Source organism: Phodopus roborovskii, unplaced genomic scaffold (assembly GCF_943737965.1).
Source record: "Phodopus roborovskii unplaced genomic scaffold, PHOROB, whole genome shotgun sequence".
NCBI lineage: Eukaryota > Metazoa > Chordata > Mammalia > Rodentia > Cricetidae > Phodopus > Phodopus roborovskii.
This window is the reverse complement of record NW_026125554.1, coordinates 3103181-3119674: the sequence shown is the minus strand read 5'-3', so window position 1 is coordinate 3119674 and position 16494 is coordinate 3103181. Positions and strand designations below refer to the sequence as shown.

The 16494-nt window shown below is 45.6% G+C and overlaps 1 protein-coding gene across 7 annotated transcripts in view; it reads left to right on the top strand.

Annotated features, from left to right (window-relative positions):
- Brd4 (bromodomain containing 4) overlaps positions 1–16494 on the top strand; it is a 78350-nt gene that overhangs the window by 53766 nt on the left and 8090 nt on the right. For all 7 annotated transcript variants that reach the window (XM_051177474.1, XM_051177472.1, XM_051177471.1 and 4 more), the window contains 4 exons: positions 5227–5436; positions 6205–6404; positions 6860–7155; positions 8565–8675. In XM_051177474.1, the coding sequence (XP_051033431.1) occupies positions 5227–5436; positions 6205–6404; positions 6860–7155; positions 8565–8675 (817 nt within the window). The remainder of the gene's footprint in view (positions 1–5226; positions 5437–6204; positions 6405–6859; positions 7156–8564; positions 8676–16494) is intronic.

Below are 16494 nucleotides of genomic sequence, written 5' to 3'. Positions count from 1 at the left end.
CCAGCCATTTCTTCCTTTGTACATAGGTTGCTATTGCTTTCAGGTTAGTGCTCTACTGGCTGAGCAGCCTGCTGTTAAGAAGCAGAGGTATGTTGATTGTGGATCTCAAAGCTTCCTTAGGTCTGTTTACATAGCAGTCTCTGGTACTTCCAGGACAGAGATGATGATTTGCAAAGTTCTTGGTAACCCATGGGTCTTGGTAACCCAGAGGTCACCCATTCCCCAGTGACTCCCTGCCTCCCTGTGTCTGTTGGCTTTACTTTATGCCACGTGATAGTAGTATCTTTTCCTTTCACCAAGTTAAGATACTTCTGTCATTTGGCTTCTGGTGATGGGTTGCCTTTGGTTCAGAGAACTTGTGAGATTAAAGGGTAGCCTGGCTTTTAAAATTCAAATTCTTGCTCAGGCTACAGGATTTTTGCTTTGTTTTGTTTTGTTTTACATTTGTGTATATGGGTATTTTGACTGTATGCTGTGCCTGGTACCTGTGCTGGCCAGAAGAGGGTAGCAGGTCCACTAGAATGGAGTTGTGAGTGGTCAGTCACCTTGCAGGTGCTAGGGACCAAACCTAAATCCTGTGCAGGAACATCCAGGGCTCTTACCCACTGAGCCATCTTTAGTTTTGTTATTTCTGATATGCACTGGGTCTAAAGTTTTTTTGGTGTTAATCCGTCCTTTACATGTCATTGTGGAATTCAAGCTTTTTAGTTTTATTAAGATTCTGTAAACAAGTTTTATAGCTTTACCTCTGCCTTTTGAGTGCTAGGGACTAAAGATAATGCTTTACCCAATCCGGCTGACTGCAATTCTTACACAGGTCCACCAAGTGGCAGTGTGCCTTCAACTTGGACCTTAAGTCCCCTCCTTCTCTCCTTCAGTTTCTTGAGAAGCTAAAGTGGGTGTAGTATTTGCCCACAGGGCCTAGAGTTGATAATCTGTGCTATTTGCCCCCATTGAGGAAACTGCAAAGCTTAAATCAGTTACCTGGAAAAAAGCAGTCTAGCTTTCCTTTTTGAATTTTTTTTTTATATGTGTTTTTTCCTGTCATGCTGGTGTACCTTGCCACTAGCTACTTCCTTTTTACAGTCTCTACATCTCTGAATAGGGTGTTTTGGTTTGTTTTGTTTTACATTTTGGTGTCTTGTTTAAGGGTGTGTGTGTGGTTTGTCTGTCTTGTCTCTGTTTAAGGGAGGGGATGCAGTCGGTTGGTCTGTCTGTCTGTGTGTCTGTCTCCCTATTCTTAGTAGGCAAAGCTGTCCAAGCATGCCATTTTCACTCATAGTACGATCATCAAGCTATTTTCCATATAGCAACTTCTAGAGATGAGTTCCTCCTAGACATTGACCTGATAGCAAGCTGGACTTAGATGAGATGCCCATCCTCAAAGAGGGTCTACTTGAGTGAGGCATAGGAGTGGAAGGTTCTTTGCAGTGTTTCTGAAAGTAGGTTTTTGTTTTGCCAGGGGAAGTTTCCCTTCTGGAAGTTGTGTTTGTAGAATCTTTGTGCTTTGTATTCTTTTTTTTCTAAATGCTCTTTATCAGAATGCTACCCTTGCTTACTTAAGAGATACAAAGGGAGACTAGAGAAGTGACTAAGTGATTAAGAGTGCTTAGTGTGCATCACAAGACTAGAATTTAGATCTTAGAACCCACATAATAAACCAGGCATCCTGCACATGCTTATAACTCCAATGCTGAGGGGAATAGAGATAGTAGGACAACCAGCCCTTGCTAGCTTCTTATCTGATTTAGAAAGCATGAGCCCCAGGTTCTGAGAGAGACTCTCCAGTAAATAGATGAATAATAAAGGAAGATACCTGATGTCCTCTTTTGGTGTTATAAGTGTGCATGTAGGTGTGTACACCCACTTCCTCCCCATAGGCACATACACACAAAATTTTTAAAAAGCTGTATTGAGACCAGCTTAGATTTCTGTTTTATTTTTTTCGAGACAGGGTTTCTCTGGGTAATAGTCCTTGCTGTCCTGGAACTTGTTTTGTAGACCAGGCTGGCCTGAAACTCACAGAGATCTGCCTGCCTCTGCCTCCTCAGTGTTGGGATTAAAGTCATGTACCATCACCGCCTGGACAGATTTCTTGATTAGGCTTTGCTGCAGGTGTGATAGTTATTTGGAAAAGTTATATAGAAAAGGATCCACTTCACTTTCCACTTCTACTCTACAATATTTTTCGTGTTTAGGAAACCTATGTCCCATTGCCTGGCAAGCATGGTCTTAGTAATGCCAGGCTACTGTAATCTTGGAGTGTTTCCAGGGCTGCTGGGTGTCCTAGGTTTTATTCTTTGCTTGTTCAAAGTCATTCAGAAAATGTGTGGTGACTGCAGCCTGTGTGATTACTGGGCTTTAATTTGTTGAGAGGTGGTTACAAATGTAGGGTGGTATATAATTGTTTACCTAGGGAGAGCCAAACTGGTGAGTACATTATGATCCTGCAGTGGGCCCCAGTGACAGTCAGGTTCTGCTTTGCATGCATGTTAAGGTTCATCCCAAGCTTTCAATTTCTGTGTCATGCATCTTCCGTGGGTTTCTACCTACAACTCTGGCTTGTTGACTGATACAGTTTGGCTAGCATCTGAATTTGTATTGAAAGGACTTTTATGCTTTTTGTTTAGTTGAGATGGTTTTTCCTTGTAGCCAAAGGCTACACAAACTCATAGTTCCTTTTGTGTTTTCTTTATGCATCATGTATAGCCTCTGCTAGGTGAGGCTGCTTAATATGCAAATATCATTTGCTCTAAAACCATTGGACTGTGATGAGCAGAAGAAAATGTCATGTGCTCCACCCTAGACAGTTTTAGGGCAGGTTGTAGCTAAACACCTATCTTGAGATGCTGTCAGTCCAACAAGAAATCTGATTGTTTTATTTCCCAGTGAGTACTGCTGTTGCTGCTTCTGATATCCACTGTCTTAACTGTTACTGTCTTCCTCTGGGTCCTACAAAAAGAAAAGTATGGGTCATATAGCGGAACACATTTTGGAAGTCAGTAGCTCTATCTTTGCTTGATGATACTGTCTAACTTTGACCAACCAGCTTCCTGTCTTGTATTCCTTTCTTCTTGGGCAAGTCAGAGCTCTTAGAGAATGAGAGGAGCCTCAGAGTGCTGTGCACCCCACTCATACATTATAGCCAGTTTTGAAAAGAATGGAAACTTACAGTAAAAGCTATTTCAAATCTGGTGCAGGAAGGGTGGACATAGATACGGGCCTGAAACAGCTTCTCCTTTTGCCTTCCCCGTGATATGGGAAGGAGAATTGGTCACTTCCCTTACACAGTCCTGCTCTTAGCAGACACCCATGGCTCTGGCTGCCCTGGGGCTTTTGGTGACAGAGTTTCTCTTTGTAGCCCTGGCTGTCCTGGAACTCACCCTGTAGATCAGATTGGCCTCAAACTCAACTCAGAGATCCACCTACCTGCCTCTGCCTTCCAAATGCTGGGATTAAAAGGCACAGGCCACTACCTATCACCTGGCTTTCTGGCTGCCTTTTGAGGGGCTATGGCCTCTCCATGTCAAAGACACTGAATTGATTTTCTGCCACATAACAAGTGTTAATGGGATAGGAGTCTATTGAAATTAGAGGCCTCCACTTTGGTGTGAAGCTCCTTGTCATCTGTCTTATCAAGTGCTAGTCTAGTCTCCTCCAGGTCTGTATATTTGTCCAGGACTCTGTTCTAAATTATTTCAAAATAAAAAAAATTAGTGCCTGTCTAGTACTTGATGAGCTACACTTAAACACAGAACAGAATACCAGATAAGACCTTACTGTGATAGAAGCAAGCTAAGCTGTGCAGAATGGTATTACAAATGTGGAAGACAGTATCATGGTTACATGGATATCTGCTATAAAGGACATTTCCTCCTAGTTGCCTGTTTGTGGAGCCTTCAGGCCAGGCTTCTGGAAGAAAGTTGAGTGTGGCCTGAGTTAAAACAGCAGCTTTAGTACTTAGCCACCACATCTCTTAGCAGCAAATACACAGGTTTGTGAATTCACATTGTGTGAATATGTCCCTATGATTGGTTTAATAAACAAGCTGACTGGTCAATAGCTGAACAGGATAAAGTTAGGTGGGAAAGCCAAATAGAGTGATGGGATGGCTAAGGGTGGAGTCAGGAGTTGCCAGCCAGATGTTGGACATCTGGGATAGAGGTAAAAACCACAAGCATGTAGATAGATAGAAATGGGTTAAGTTGTAAGAGCTAGTTAGTAACAGGCCTGAGCAATTGGCTGAACATTTGTAATTAATATAAGCTTATGAGTAATTACTTGAGAGCATCTGCAGGACAGGAAAACTCTTAACTACACACATATCTTTTTGGAAGCAGGGACACACAAAAAGAAATGTTCCTTTATTGTGTGAATTGCTACAGTGATCATTTTGTTCTTTGAAATTTTCATACACTGTATTTTGATTATATACATGCCCCTTTCCTCCCCTTAATTCCTCCTAGATCCATCCTTCATCTTTATTCCATTCTTAAAGTAGGCCTAAAAATATTTTTGTGGGAAGCCAGCCTCACTCCTTACATGTCTGTTCTGCGAGTCATCATTGGATTGATTGACTGTGGAGTCCTCACCATAGGGGAAGTATGCTAGTTGGTTTGCTGCATGAGACTTGATACCTAGGGACACAGGTAGGGGTACTGCTCCAGGAGTTCTGTTAGTCCATGTAACTCTCATCCGGTCTCAAGAGTCTAAGTGGGTTGCTGGCTTCTGCTCTGATTGATTACTCATTCCATACCACTGCTACCCAACATTGTTCAGTTAAGCGTTCATGGAGCACTCTGAGTTGTATGTAGGCAGATGCCTACACTCTGCCATAAATGTTCAACTCAAGAGTCTTTGCCAGTACTGTTCTCTCTCTTTGGAAGACCAGCAAACTCTCCTATTGGAGAGCTACAGACCTGATAGGAGACTTGTAGGCATGGCTTTTGGTTGGCTTTGTTGTGACCTGCTGCTTACTGAGCACTCTCAAACTAATGTTCTCAAGAGACTAGTATTTCACCTGGGTCACTGTGTCCTCCAGGGAATGAACACCCAGCCAGATCAGTACTGGTTGTAGTGTCATATGTACATGTATACACCACAGGCACCCATGCACGTACATTGATGGGGTGGAGAAAGGTATCCTATAGATCTTATTTCCTGTTGAAGTAAGCAGAGAAGCTCTAAAAGCTACTCATTCTCATAGGCATGACTTTTCCTCTCCAGGATGTATTTGAAATGCGCTTTGCCAAGATGCCTGATGAGCCTGAAGAGCCAGTTGTTACGGTGTCCTCCCCTGCTGTGCCACCCCCTACAAAGGTGGTGGCCCCACCCTCATCTAGTGACAGCAGCAGTGATAGTTCCTCGGACAGTGACAGTTCCACTGACGACTCGGAGGAAGAGCGAGCTCAGCGGCTGGCTGAGCTCCAGGAACAGGTGAGGGAACCTGTGGTTCTATGCTCAGAAGCCAGGGTAGTCTTTCAGAGGTTTCCAAGAGATGTTCTTGATTCTACCTCTCAAAAATGCCCCCCCCCCCCCCCCCCCCAGTATTTCCTCTGTACTTAACCAATGGAATGTTAATCCTATAGATGTATGTGTTTTGAGTAGGAATGGGGCATGCACATTTTCTGGGCACATTAGCTTCAGCTGCCTGTCTGTAGTAATCGGACATCTGAGTTAGTCTTCAAGCCCCAGTGTTAATACTTTTTACCTAGCCCTTTAGAAACCTTCCTCCTCAGCAATATCCTGGGACTAAGCTAGCCAGGAGATTTAGCATCTGTGGCATGTGTAGCTCTTATTGTGGAGATATTGTAGCAATCCTTGTGGGTGGACACTTTAGGGGGTCTCCTTAATTTTGCAGAACCATGGCTGGAAGCTAGCTCATCTTGTGCTTCTTGTATATCCCCACAGCCTGATACTCAAGTGCATACTGTTGAAATGATAGTTACTCCCTCCAGGGTATAAGTGATAAGAACATCTCAGTCCTGGTTGTGGGTAGGTCAGTTTGCTTTTGCAACAGGTTCCCACTGTGTTGCCTTGGTTAGTTTGGACCTCACAGAGACCTACCTTCCTTTACCTCCAAAATGTGGGAAGGGGATTTTAGATCTGCCCTGGTTGTGATTCTATCATTGTCTGTCTGTCTGTCTGTCTGCTGTCTGTCTGTCTGTGTCTACCTACCTACCTGGTTGCCTGTTTGCTTCACAGCTCAAAGCGGTACATGAACAGCTTGCAGCCCTCTCGCAGCCCCAGCAGAACAAACCAAAGAAAAAAGAGAAAGACAAGAAGGAAAAGAAAAAGGAAAAGCACAAAAAGAAAGAGGAAATGGAGGAAAATAAAAAAAGCAAAGCCAAGGAACTTCCTCCAAAAAAGACAAAGAAAAATAACAGTAGCAACAGCAATGTGAGGTCTGTGCTCCCCAATTTTTCCATCTTTGGTAATATTGATCCCAAAACCCCATGGCAGGGAGGAAGAGTGCTCTGTTGCTATAGCACAAGTCTGGGTTGGTGTCCTGTCATAATCACTTAGCTCTTCAATGTCCTTTCCTCCTCTCCTCCACCCCCTTCCCTCCCTCCTCCCACTTTTTTCCCCTGAATGAGCTTTGGTAGCTCACTGTGTTTGAGAAAGTATAGGTGTCCATCATGCAGCCACAGCAGAGCTATAGCTCCTGCGGCCTGCCAGAGTTTACTGCCGGGTCTTCTGATTGCTAGTAGCCTTATCCTATTTCTAGTTTGGTATAGGCAGTCAACTCCCACCCATTCACTGCACCCTCACCCACCCTTCAACCACATGCATTCAGAGGGGTGTGTGTACAGCTTCCTCTGGAGACCCATTCTTAACCGTCTGCATCATCCTTTTGTAGCAAGAAGGAGCCAGCACCCATGAAGAGCAAGCCCCCTCCCACATATGAATCAGAGGAAGAGGACAAGTGTAAGCCCATGTCCTATGAGGAGAAGAGGCAGCTAAGTCTAGACATCAACAAACTTCCTGGTGAAAAGCTGGGCCGTGTAGTACACATCATCCAGTCAAGGGAGCCATCACTCAAGAACTCCAATCCTGATGAGATTGAGATTGACTTTGAGACTCTGAAACCGTCCACCCTGCGAGAGCTGGAACGTTATGTCACCTCTTGTTTGCGGAAGAAAAGGAAACCTCAAGGTACACTTGAAAACTCTTTATATAGAAGTTCTTCCCATGGAGACCCTTAGTTATCCCTCTTCCAGCTTATTACGCCATACTTGAAACCCTACTCACTTACCCATCCCCACAATTATGAATTCCATACCTTTGCCATAGAAGCCCCAAGAGTGACACTGCACTGAACCCTGGGTTGTCAATGCCCTTCTGGGCCTCTTTGGCTTGCTGAAGCCTTCCTGAACCTGTTTCTTGATCCTTACTCTAAACAGCAATTGTTTTCATCTCTGGTTGCTAGCCATACAGTCTTTTCCAAAAGTGATCTCCCAACTCTGTTGAGGTGATTCCAGGAGGGAAGTGATGTCTGTATGTCTCAGTTATATGTGTATCAATGTTAGTTCAATACTGAGCTCCACCTTTGCTAGTGTGTTGATGCCCACCCCATCCTTGCCACTAGCTTTCCAGACATATTCTCCATTTTTATATATGTTCCACATTGGCTTGTAGCTTTTCCCCTTAGTACTGGAGTTTTTAGCTTAGGATATATGTCTGAGTGTTTTTTTATACACTGCTTTGTTGGCCATACTAACTTGGTCCTTAGAACTTGACTCTGGATCAGCTGTTTAGTGACATTATTTGTATTTCACTCTTGCAACTAAGCAGGAAGGCTGGGAGAACCCTTGAGCTCTTTGCATGTTAATGTAGTGGCATCTTGCTTTGCCAATGAACTTCTGGTGGTGGCCAGACCCTATGGCCATGGCTTCAGGTATTCAGATGTGACCCCCTTATAAGGTGGAGGAGGGGCTGGCTCGCTCTTTTGGGTTGTGGTGAGAGCATCTTGTTCCCCACTTTCTGTGTGTGTAACTAACTATTCTAGTGTAACTCTTTCAAAGAGTGTGAAAGAGGTCACAGCTGAACACCTGAAGCCATGTTCATACAGTGTGGCCACCACCGCCAAGTTCACTGGCAAAGCAAAATGCACTACTACACATAATGCCCTGTATGGTACATGTGCACTCTCTCTCCCCCCTCTCCTGCTTTCGGCTGGCCACCAGCTAACACCCCCCCCCCCTTCCCTCCACCAATAAACTCATATGGCTGTGTTGGAAAAAAAAAAAAAAATGCCTCTTCACCCAAGTCTAGCCTGGTCTCCTGAGTCCATGAGAAACCTTTCAGAGGATATTATAAGAGATTGATGAGGCCTTGAGATTTGCAGCACATGCCATGTTTCAGCTAGTGTGGAGTAGGCTACCAGTGAGAACAGTATGACTATTATGGGTCTGGATTGGTAGTAGCTGTCAGGAGCAGGCTGGCCTTTGGGGTACATGCTTTCCCACTGGTCCTTTCTGTGGGCAATTGGGAGCACACTGTGACTAGCAGCAGCTGCCTGGGTTGGTTTCCTTTCTGATGCAGGTCTGTTGTTTGGGTTACAGCTGAAAAAGTTGATGTGGTTGCTGGTTCTTCCAAGATGAAGGGCTTCTCATCCTCTGAGTCTGAGAGCAGCAGTGAATCCAGCTCCTCTGACAGTGAAGACTCCGAAACAGGTTAGTTGACTCCAATTTAAGAGTCTTGAGGGGTGTGTGTGTGGCAGTTTTGAGACAGGGTTTCTCTGTGTAGCTTTGTAGGCCTTGAATTCACAGAGATCCATTTACCTCTGCCCCTGAGTGCTGAGATTAAAGGTGTGAGCCACCACCGCCTGGCCTCAATTTATCAGACTACCCCATTTACCACTGGTAGTATAGCTCAGTCCTTTGTCCAGGTTATTCAAGAGCTCAGAGTTGGTGGTCACTGAGAACTGCCTGGGCCCTGCTGTCTACCCATTCACCATGTTAACTTTCTCCCTGCAGGGTGTCAAGACATCTGGTATAGTAGCATTCTATTCTTTCCATGAGGGTAGAGGGAGACCTTGAGGACTGTAGGTGTTGGAGTCTCAATCAACCTTAGTGTGGAATGCTTCTGCTCCCCTTCCAATATTCTGCCATCACAGTTGCCATGGAAGCAGTTTTAGCCATATTTTAGCAGAGAGTAGAGCTAAACCACCTGCATCTGGCACCTGTGTGATAAATCAGCTTTGAGCCCTTGGGTTCTGAATTTTGGGGAATTGGCATTTTCTTTTCCACAGTGTGCTCACTGCTGTTCCCAGCTCTGCTCTATGTGTGCACTAGGACATGTATGTCCTGCTCTTCCTCTGGTCCCTTCTTGTGCTCTATGGGCCTATATAATAGTGTATCATCCTTTCTGAGCAGCAGCTGCAGAGATAGAAGTGGGAGCAGGTAGGAATGATGGGAACAGGTTGTTTTCTCAGAGGTGTACTTTCTTCATTGTTCCCAGAGGAGCAGGTGCTCACATAGGCCTCAAGGGAAAGATAGGGAAAAAAGCATGGTGTACCTGGGTTGCCTGACACATGAATCACATGAGTGCTGTTTCCCCTAGGCAGGTCGAGTTCCATCAGCTGAGAAGATAAGTTACAGTCCACCTAGCAGCCATCCCTACTAAATGGGCTGATACATGTGAAGTCTTTTGTGTGGGGAAAAGGCTCCTGTCAGAACTTCATGACCTTTCACTCGTGGAATAATGACTTAATTGTGTCAAGGAAAGTCAAGGCAATAAACTTTGTTGCTTAGAGTTGTATACACAGGTCCACCTCTACCCAAAGAAAGTGGGAGTTGAGGGTAAGAAGCATTTTTGTGGGCCATGGTGTAAACTGGGGCCTTTCTAGTACAGTTCCCTGTTCTGCCTTGTTTTTGATGAGCAGTGTAATGAAAGGAGATATAATCTGTTAAATTGTGTGTTCTGCATTTGTTCCACACAGACTGCAAAAGTTGCCTTGTGCAAAGTGGCTGGCCTCATAGCCTCTCCTACATTTATTCCCCTTTTCATTCTAACCTAAACACTCATCTTGCTTTCCCATGAACCAGCAGGGGGAGCTGCATCCTAGGCCAGCTGGGAAGGGCTGGCTCTGGGCCACTTTCCCCTTGAACTGGGTCCACCACCTTCAGAGGGGTGAATGGGGTGAATAGATGTATTCTTGGAGTTGCATTAGCATTCTTGGTGGCCACTGACTTTTCACTTTCATTGCCAGCCAAACTTCAGATTTGCCTTTCCTCTGGATTTTTTTTATCTCCTGTGTTTTCTACAGCATTCTTCCTAAGATTTTGTAGCCTTCATTTGTAAGAATCCAAGTGATCAAAAAACAATACCAGAGACTTACCCTGACATGCTAAGCAACTTGGTATGTCTATCTTTGGTAAGGACCTCTGACCCCCCCACCCCCACCCCCACCCCATACACACACACTTGGAGCCACTGACTCCATAGCCCTCTTCTTATTTGTTTTTTGTTTTGTTTTAGTTTTTTTGTTTTTACCCCACCAAGTCAAGAGTTTCTCTGCTCAAGCAGTCCTGGAACTAGCTCTTTATGTAGACCAGGCTTGCCTCAAACTCAGAGATCCACCTGCCTTTGCCTCCCGAGTGCTGGGACTAAATGTATGTGCCACCACTGCTCAGCCATAGCTCTCTTCTTTATGTGGTTGTCGTCCTATGGTCCCACATGAGTGCCCTGCTTCTGTCTTTCCTGATTACTGTCATGATGACATTTCCAGCAGCTTTCTGCTACTGTTACAGAGAGAATAAATTTTTTTCAACTTGCTTCTTCCCTTAAGAAGAAAGCTTAGGCAACAAGTAACCCGAGAGTCCTGGGAACAGCTGTCCTGGTGGGAAGGAGGGTGAGATTTAAAGTGATGGAGCTGCTAGCCCAGCAGACTTCTTGGTCCTGATATCTAACCCTGACAATTTGCTTGGCTGCCTCGGCTAAGCCCCTCCTTCTTTCCAAATGATGCTCTTCCCATTTTTGTTTTGCTAGTTCCCTTTTGTCTTCATTCAGGCCCTTGGTATTGCCATTCGAGCAGTAGGTTTTTATTTCCTGCCTTGTACAGAATGCTGTGTTGTAGGGTTATTACTACTATTGCTTAGGAAGGACCTGCTTAGTTTTTGTTGTAGGTCCCCAGATGGGACACACAAAAACACACAAGGACATAGATCTGAATGGACACATATACACACTAGTGAAACATAGCTTTTGTCTCCTCATGCCACGCAAACACTGCACTTTGTGCAGGGATGGGCAGATCCTCTAGTAGTTGATCTCATTGGTCCAGGAAGCCCAGCAACCCCAATCTCTATGACAGTTACTGCTAATTCTACTTGGCAGGAGAGTGGGGTAGACACTGAAGGTGTTTTCCTTTGGTCTTTTGGGCCTAGTTTGTCTTCCTTGTCCTAGCTTCTATTTGAGTAAACTTTCTCAAAGGACCTGTTTTTGTCACTTAAATTAACACTTAGAGTCAGTTCTACTGGCATGGCCCAGCGACATGAATCACCTAAAGAAACCAGGGCTGGAAGGGTACAGAGTTAGACCACACTACAGATGAGAGGGTGGGATGCTTTGCTAGATGGATTCCAGCCACTATGTATGCTTTTATTTTCTGCAGCAGGACCAGTGGCCATCTTGGTACTTCCTTGTTGCTGGGTTTTTGTTTTTGTTTTCTTCTTTATTGAGCTTTGGTTCCATCTTGAGTCTGTAACTGCTCAGGGGTTCAGTGTTAGAACAAGCAGAACTAAGGCCCAGATGACACCTTTTTCCAATGTAAGACCTGGACTGGGCAAGCTGGAACAAGACGTGTCTCTCCCTTTCCCATTATTCTCCCAGCTGCAGCCATGGGATTACCAGCATAGGATCATATGAGCTGTCATGTAGGGTCAGAGATGTCCTAAGACTGTTTCAGTTCTCTCATCATATCGATAATACCTGTTTTGTTTTTTTTTTTTTTTTTTTTTTCTTTCACATGTCTTCTATAGGTCTTTGTGGCCATGGGTGGCTATATCTTATGTATACCCTTTCTAGAGCTACACCCAGAGTGTACCCCAGTTTTCTGGGCTGGAATGGATTTGGATAGGTACAGTGAAAAGGCTCTGGGACTGTGGCCTGTTCATGGAAGCACATAGTCCAGCTATTTTAGTCTTACTTCCTTTTCCCAGGATTGGAACATGTGGGTGTTCCTTAATAGCTCCAGGGTAAAGAGGAATGCATGATGTTTTGGAAAGGCTGGAGCTGAGAAGTGCAGACAGAGGCCATGAGACACTCTTGGGGCTCTGATCAGGAAGCCAACCTCAGCTCCCTGGCCCCAGGAACTTTGAGGGGCTCCTTCTAGTCCTGTCTCGGGGATATGGTGATCCTGCTGCCAGAATGTGGCAGTTGCTTCAGAAAGGGGTAAGCCCCCTCAAGAATGGGAAATGTGCAAAGCCAGGTGGCACATCCAAAAGCCCAGGAGTTATAGCTTAGAGGGACTGGGGCTTCCCTGGGGTGAGGGCCAGCCCTGTGGAATGTGGCCTACAGTAAGAGGCTGAGTGGGCGGAGTTTTCCCAGGCATGTTTTGGGACTAGGGATTGTTGCATCCATAATTCCAGCAGAGGCGCCACTCTGCTACATGTGGGAACCAGTCCAGGCCCCTGTCTGGACCAGAAGCCATATTGGATCCCTGAAAAGGGATGAGAAGGATAAGGCCTTTTCTCTTTGGCCTATTCCTCCCCTCAACAATAGTTATGTCTTTTTATAGTCTCTGCTTTTGTTCTGGGGATGTGGAGATTACAGAGATGACTGCCCTCTTGGCCTTCCTCATTGGGAAATATTGCAATTCAGTGCTGAACTTCTTTGTTTGGGACCTTCTCTCCCCTGACTAGACTATGAGGAAGCTTTGTTAGCTGACACCTGATGACACACAGTTCAGGGGCATTTCTTGCATTCTAACAGGACTTCAGGAATAAAGAAAATACCAATACACTCAGGCAGGACACATATGGAACTCATTAACAGAAAACACGGTCTGTTTAGAAGTGCAGACAGGCTTCAGGCAATTTTAGAAACTTATACTTACACTGTGGCCTTTCTATGTGTAGATTTACCCATCCCTTCTGAGGCAGGCCAGGCAGGTATGGGGCTCTTGGTTTCCAGCAAGGTTCTCTGGTGCCCTTTCAGTCACCGGGGCACAGAAGCTGGCTCAGTCTGCAATTCTTCTGTTCTTGTAACTTGAACGTACATTCCACACCATTCTCTCACACTGGTTTCTTTCTCCCTCTACGTAGGTCCTGCCTAATCATTGGACACGGACTCTTAATAACACGGTCTTCAGTTCCAGATTCCTTCCCAGCAAGCTATAGCTTAAGTCCATTTTCTTCTGTGAAAGGGACAGGACTCCATCAAGTTATGGAATTGCTCAGAGCCCTGGGCCTGTCCCCCCCGGGGTGGATTAGTCATGTTCAGCAGCACACACCTAGTCTCACCTTCAGGAAGGCTGCCTGCCTGGCCTGCTGCCTGGGCCTCTGTGTACAAAGACTGCCTGGCTGTCCTGCCCAGCTTCCCTGGTCATCTGGGGTCTTCTGGGTGGGTGGCATCTCCTTGAGGGTGATGATGATAATCCCTCTCTGTGCATACATGTGGTGCTGCTCTCTGTGTGAAGCCTGATCACAGTGTGTTTCCTCTTCATACCTTCCCTCTTTTCTGAGACTCAAGACCTTGCAGTGACTGACTTTAGCCCAGGGGAGATAAATATTCACCCTGAGGATGAACATTTTAGCCTCTTGTGTGGGGCCTTTAGAGACCAGCTGGTCTTCCAAAGGGCCTCCCTGATCAGCTCAATCAGATGGAGACTATATCCATAGCCTCCTGAATTAATTCTCCTTCAGTCTCCATTGTTTCCATAGAGTACTAAAAGTTCAAGTGTTCTGGTGGGCATTTCCCCAAGCTCTTTGGTCTTTCTCCTCAAGTCACATAAGAAAAATACCTTCAAGGCTGCTGGGAAGGAGCAGCAAGGCCCTTCAGACCCCACTCCCAAACCCGGTCAGTATCTGGGAAATGGGCAAGAAGTGGGATATCATGGCTACTTGTGAGCTGCCCACAGTGCCTCTCCACGTTCCATTGCCATCATGACCATCTTCAGCTTCCTGTAATGATAACATTATTGGGGCCAGAGCAGGCAAGAGTGGGCTGTTCTTTTGGTTTTTTTGGGTCCCCCTCCTAAAAAATGTTGGTCCTGGCTCTTTTTTGCTTATAAACCATAACATCTCACCAGAAAACTGCCTAACATTAAAAGTCCCCTGAGGAATTGCATCTGCATTTTAGTGGGTTCTTTCTGTCCTTTTCTCTTTTAAAATGTGCTTTTGTGTACTTCTGAGAGGACTGTCTGTCTCCTAACAATGCTGGAAACTGCCTTCTCTTAGGGCTTAAAGCAGGCTGAGGTGGTGCTATGCCCTTTCCCAGATTCCAAAATCCTCAGGTTGCTTGTTGCCCTATGCCTGATAATGGCCTTTGGGTCTCAGACTCCCTAGAACATCATCCAATGGCCCCTCGGTGATTCTGCTGAGTTCCTAGGCCATTCTAGCTTCAAGTTAGCTCCTTTTGCCAAACAAGACTATTTTGAGCTGCCCTTTGGCCTGTGCCTGACGTGTTTTCAGTGAACTTGGCTTGGCTGGGATGGGGGAGGGGCGGCTTCTTGCCCAGAGATTCCCACAGGACAGTTGGGAAGCTGTTGGCATTATCTTTCTGGGAAGATTTTGCTATCTTGGACCAAATGGCAGTCTACATTCCCACAGTGTCTTGGCTAAGTGCTGCCCCTGCCCTTCCCCGCACCCTCTCTACACATATACAAACACACAGGGCAGCTTGTCCTGTAGAGTACCCTTTACTGTTAAGAATCCCTGGTTATGCAGGCCTTCAGTGTGACAGGAACACTCAGGACCTGTTGAACTTGAAAGATCTTTAGATTTAAACTATCAGTTGTACTTGGTGCCCTGGGAACACAGCCAGAAAGGACAAGCGTCCCACCTATTCCCCCTTGTTGATGGTTTTCTGTTACTGGGCAATGGGAGGTACCAAGAGGGCCTTAGTGTATCAGCTGGCTGTGTGGGTCCTATCAGGGAGCCATCCTGAACAGTGGAGGGTTCTTCTCCTTGTCTTATATTGCCCTGCACACAAACTTTTGTTTCTTTTATTCAAGTGGGGCTGGACTGGGGTGGAAAAAAAAAAATCAGTGTTTTAATCAGATTTTACAAAATCATTTTACTTTGTACTATACCATCCTATGTAAAGATGAAATTTGTGTTGGAGTTTAAGATTGTTATGGAATAAAGATCACATAGTATTTGAGGCCATCTCCATGTAACCCTTTCTAGAGAGTTTTGTGTGGGGGTATCTGGGGCTGTTGTGTCATGAAGCTATGTGCTTACTGTCTTACTGGTAACCAAACACAAGCTTGGGCCACAGGAGCTTCATAGGACTGCCTCACGGCACACATCACTTCCACTACCCTCACCTAGGCCCAGGAGCTGCCTTGTGCCTCCACTCCCACTCTGAAGATGATTTCCAAAATATTCCTATGACCGGCTCCTCTTGGTCCTAGGCCTGGTCTTGTGGACATCTGCTCATAACTTGAGGCAGGCGGTGAGGGGTTGGAGCCATTCTCACTTTTATGTAAGTGGGAAGACAATGCTTTGTTCAATGTCACTAGACAATGTTCCTAGACATCTCACACTCAGTACAACATGTGGATAGCACCTCCAAGGCTTTCCCAGGTCACACTTAACACAGTGGTTCAGCTTCATCTTTGACCTATATACTGAGATCCCCTCAAGAGTACATTCAGCATTTGTTTTGAACCAAAACAAAACCCAAGTTCCTGTCTCTCCCCTGCTTGCTCCACCTTCTTATACTGGAAGTGCTAATGAGAGCCTGTCCACTGGCTGTCCTAGCCCCCCCCCCCCATCCCCATTACTTTATTATTGGCTGTTTAGCCCTTGTGGGTCCCCTGCCGTACAAATCCTCCTGGTGTAAGGTGTCCAGCTGGTTCTTATACACTCAAAACAGCCGAATTCCACAAATCTTCCCAGCAAGCCCCTTTTGAATGTCTTCCTGTAAGAGTATTTCTTAACCAAGTTTCTTCTTCTCAACCAAGGAGTTGTGAGAGCCTTGCTTCCTGGCATTCAAATTTGGGGCTCGGCCTTGGATTTCCATGCTCTAAGTGTCCTCACTTGTCACCCTTTGCCATTTGTGTGAGGACGTGTTTGTGACTGCCGGGTTCTGTCTGTGTCTGTCAGTCCTGCGTGGAGTGGTAAACTTTAAGGGTACAAGGTCCCATCTTACTCCTGCTGGTAGTATATTGCACCACAGGGGCCATGCATTGCACAGTAGCTTGGCACATCTGTGAGCAGAGAGAGGTGGCTTGACCCTAGCAGCAAGAACTGGTGTTCTGACAAGGTGGTTTGGAGAAGCCATAGCAAAGACACAAATGACTCTTAGTGACAGGAATCTGCTGAA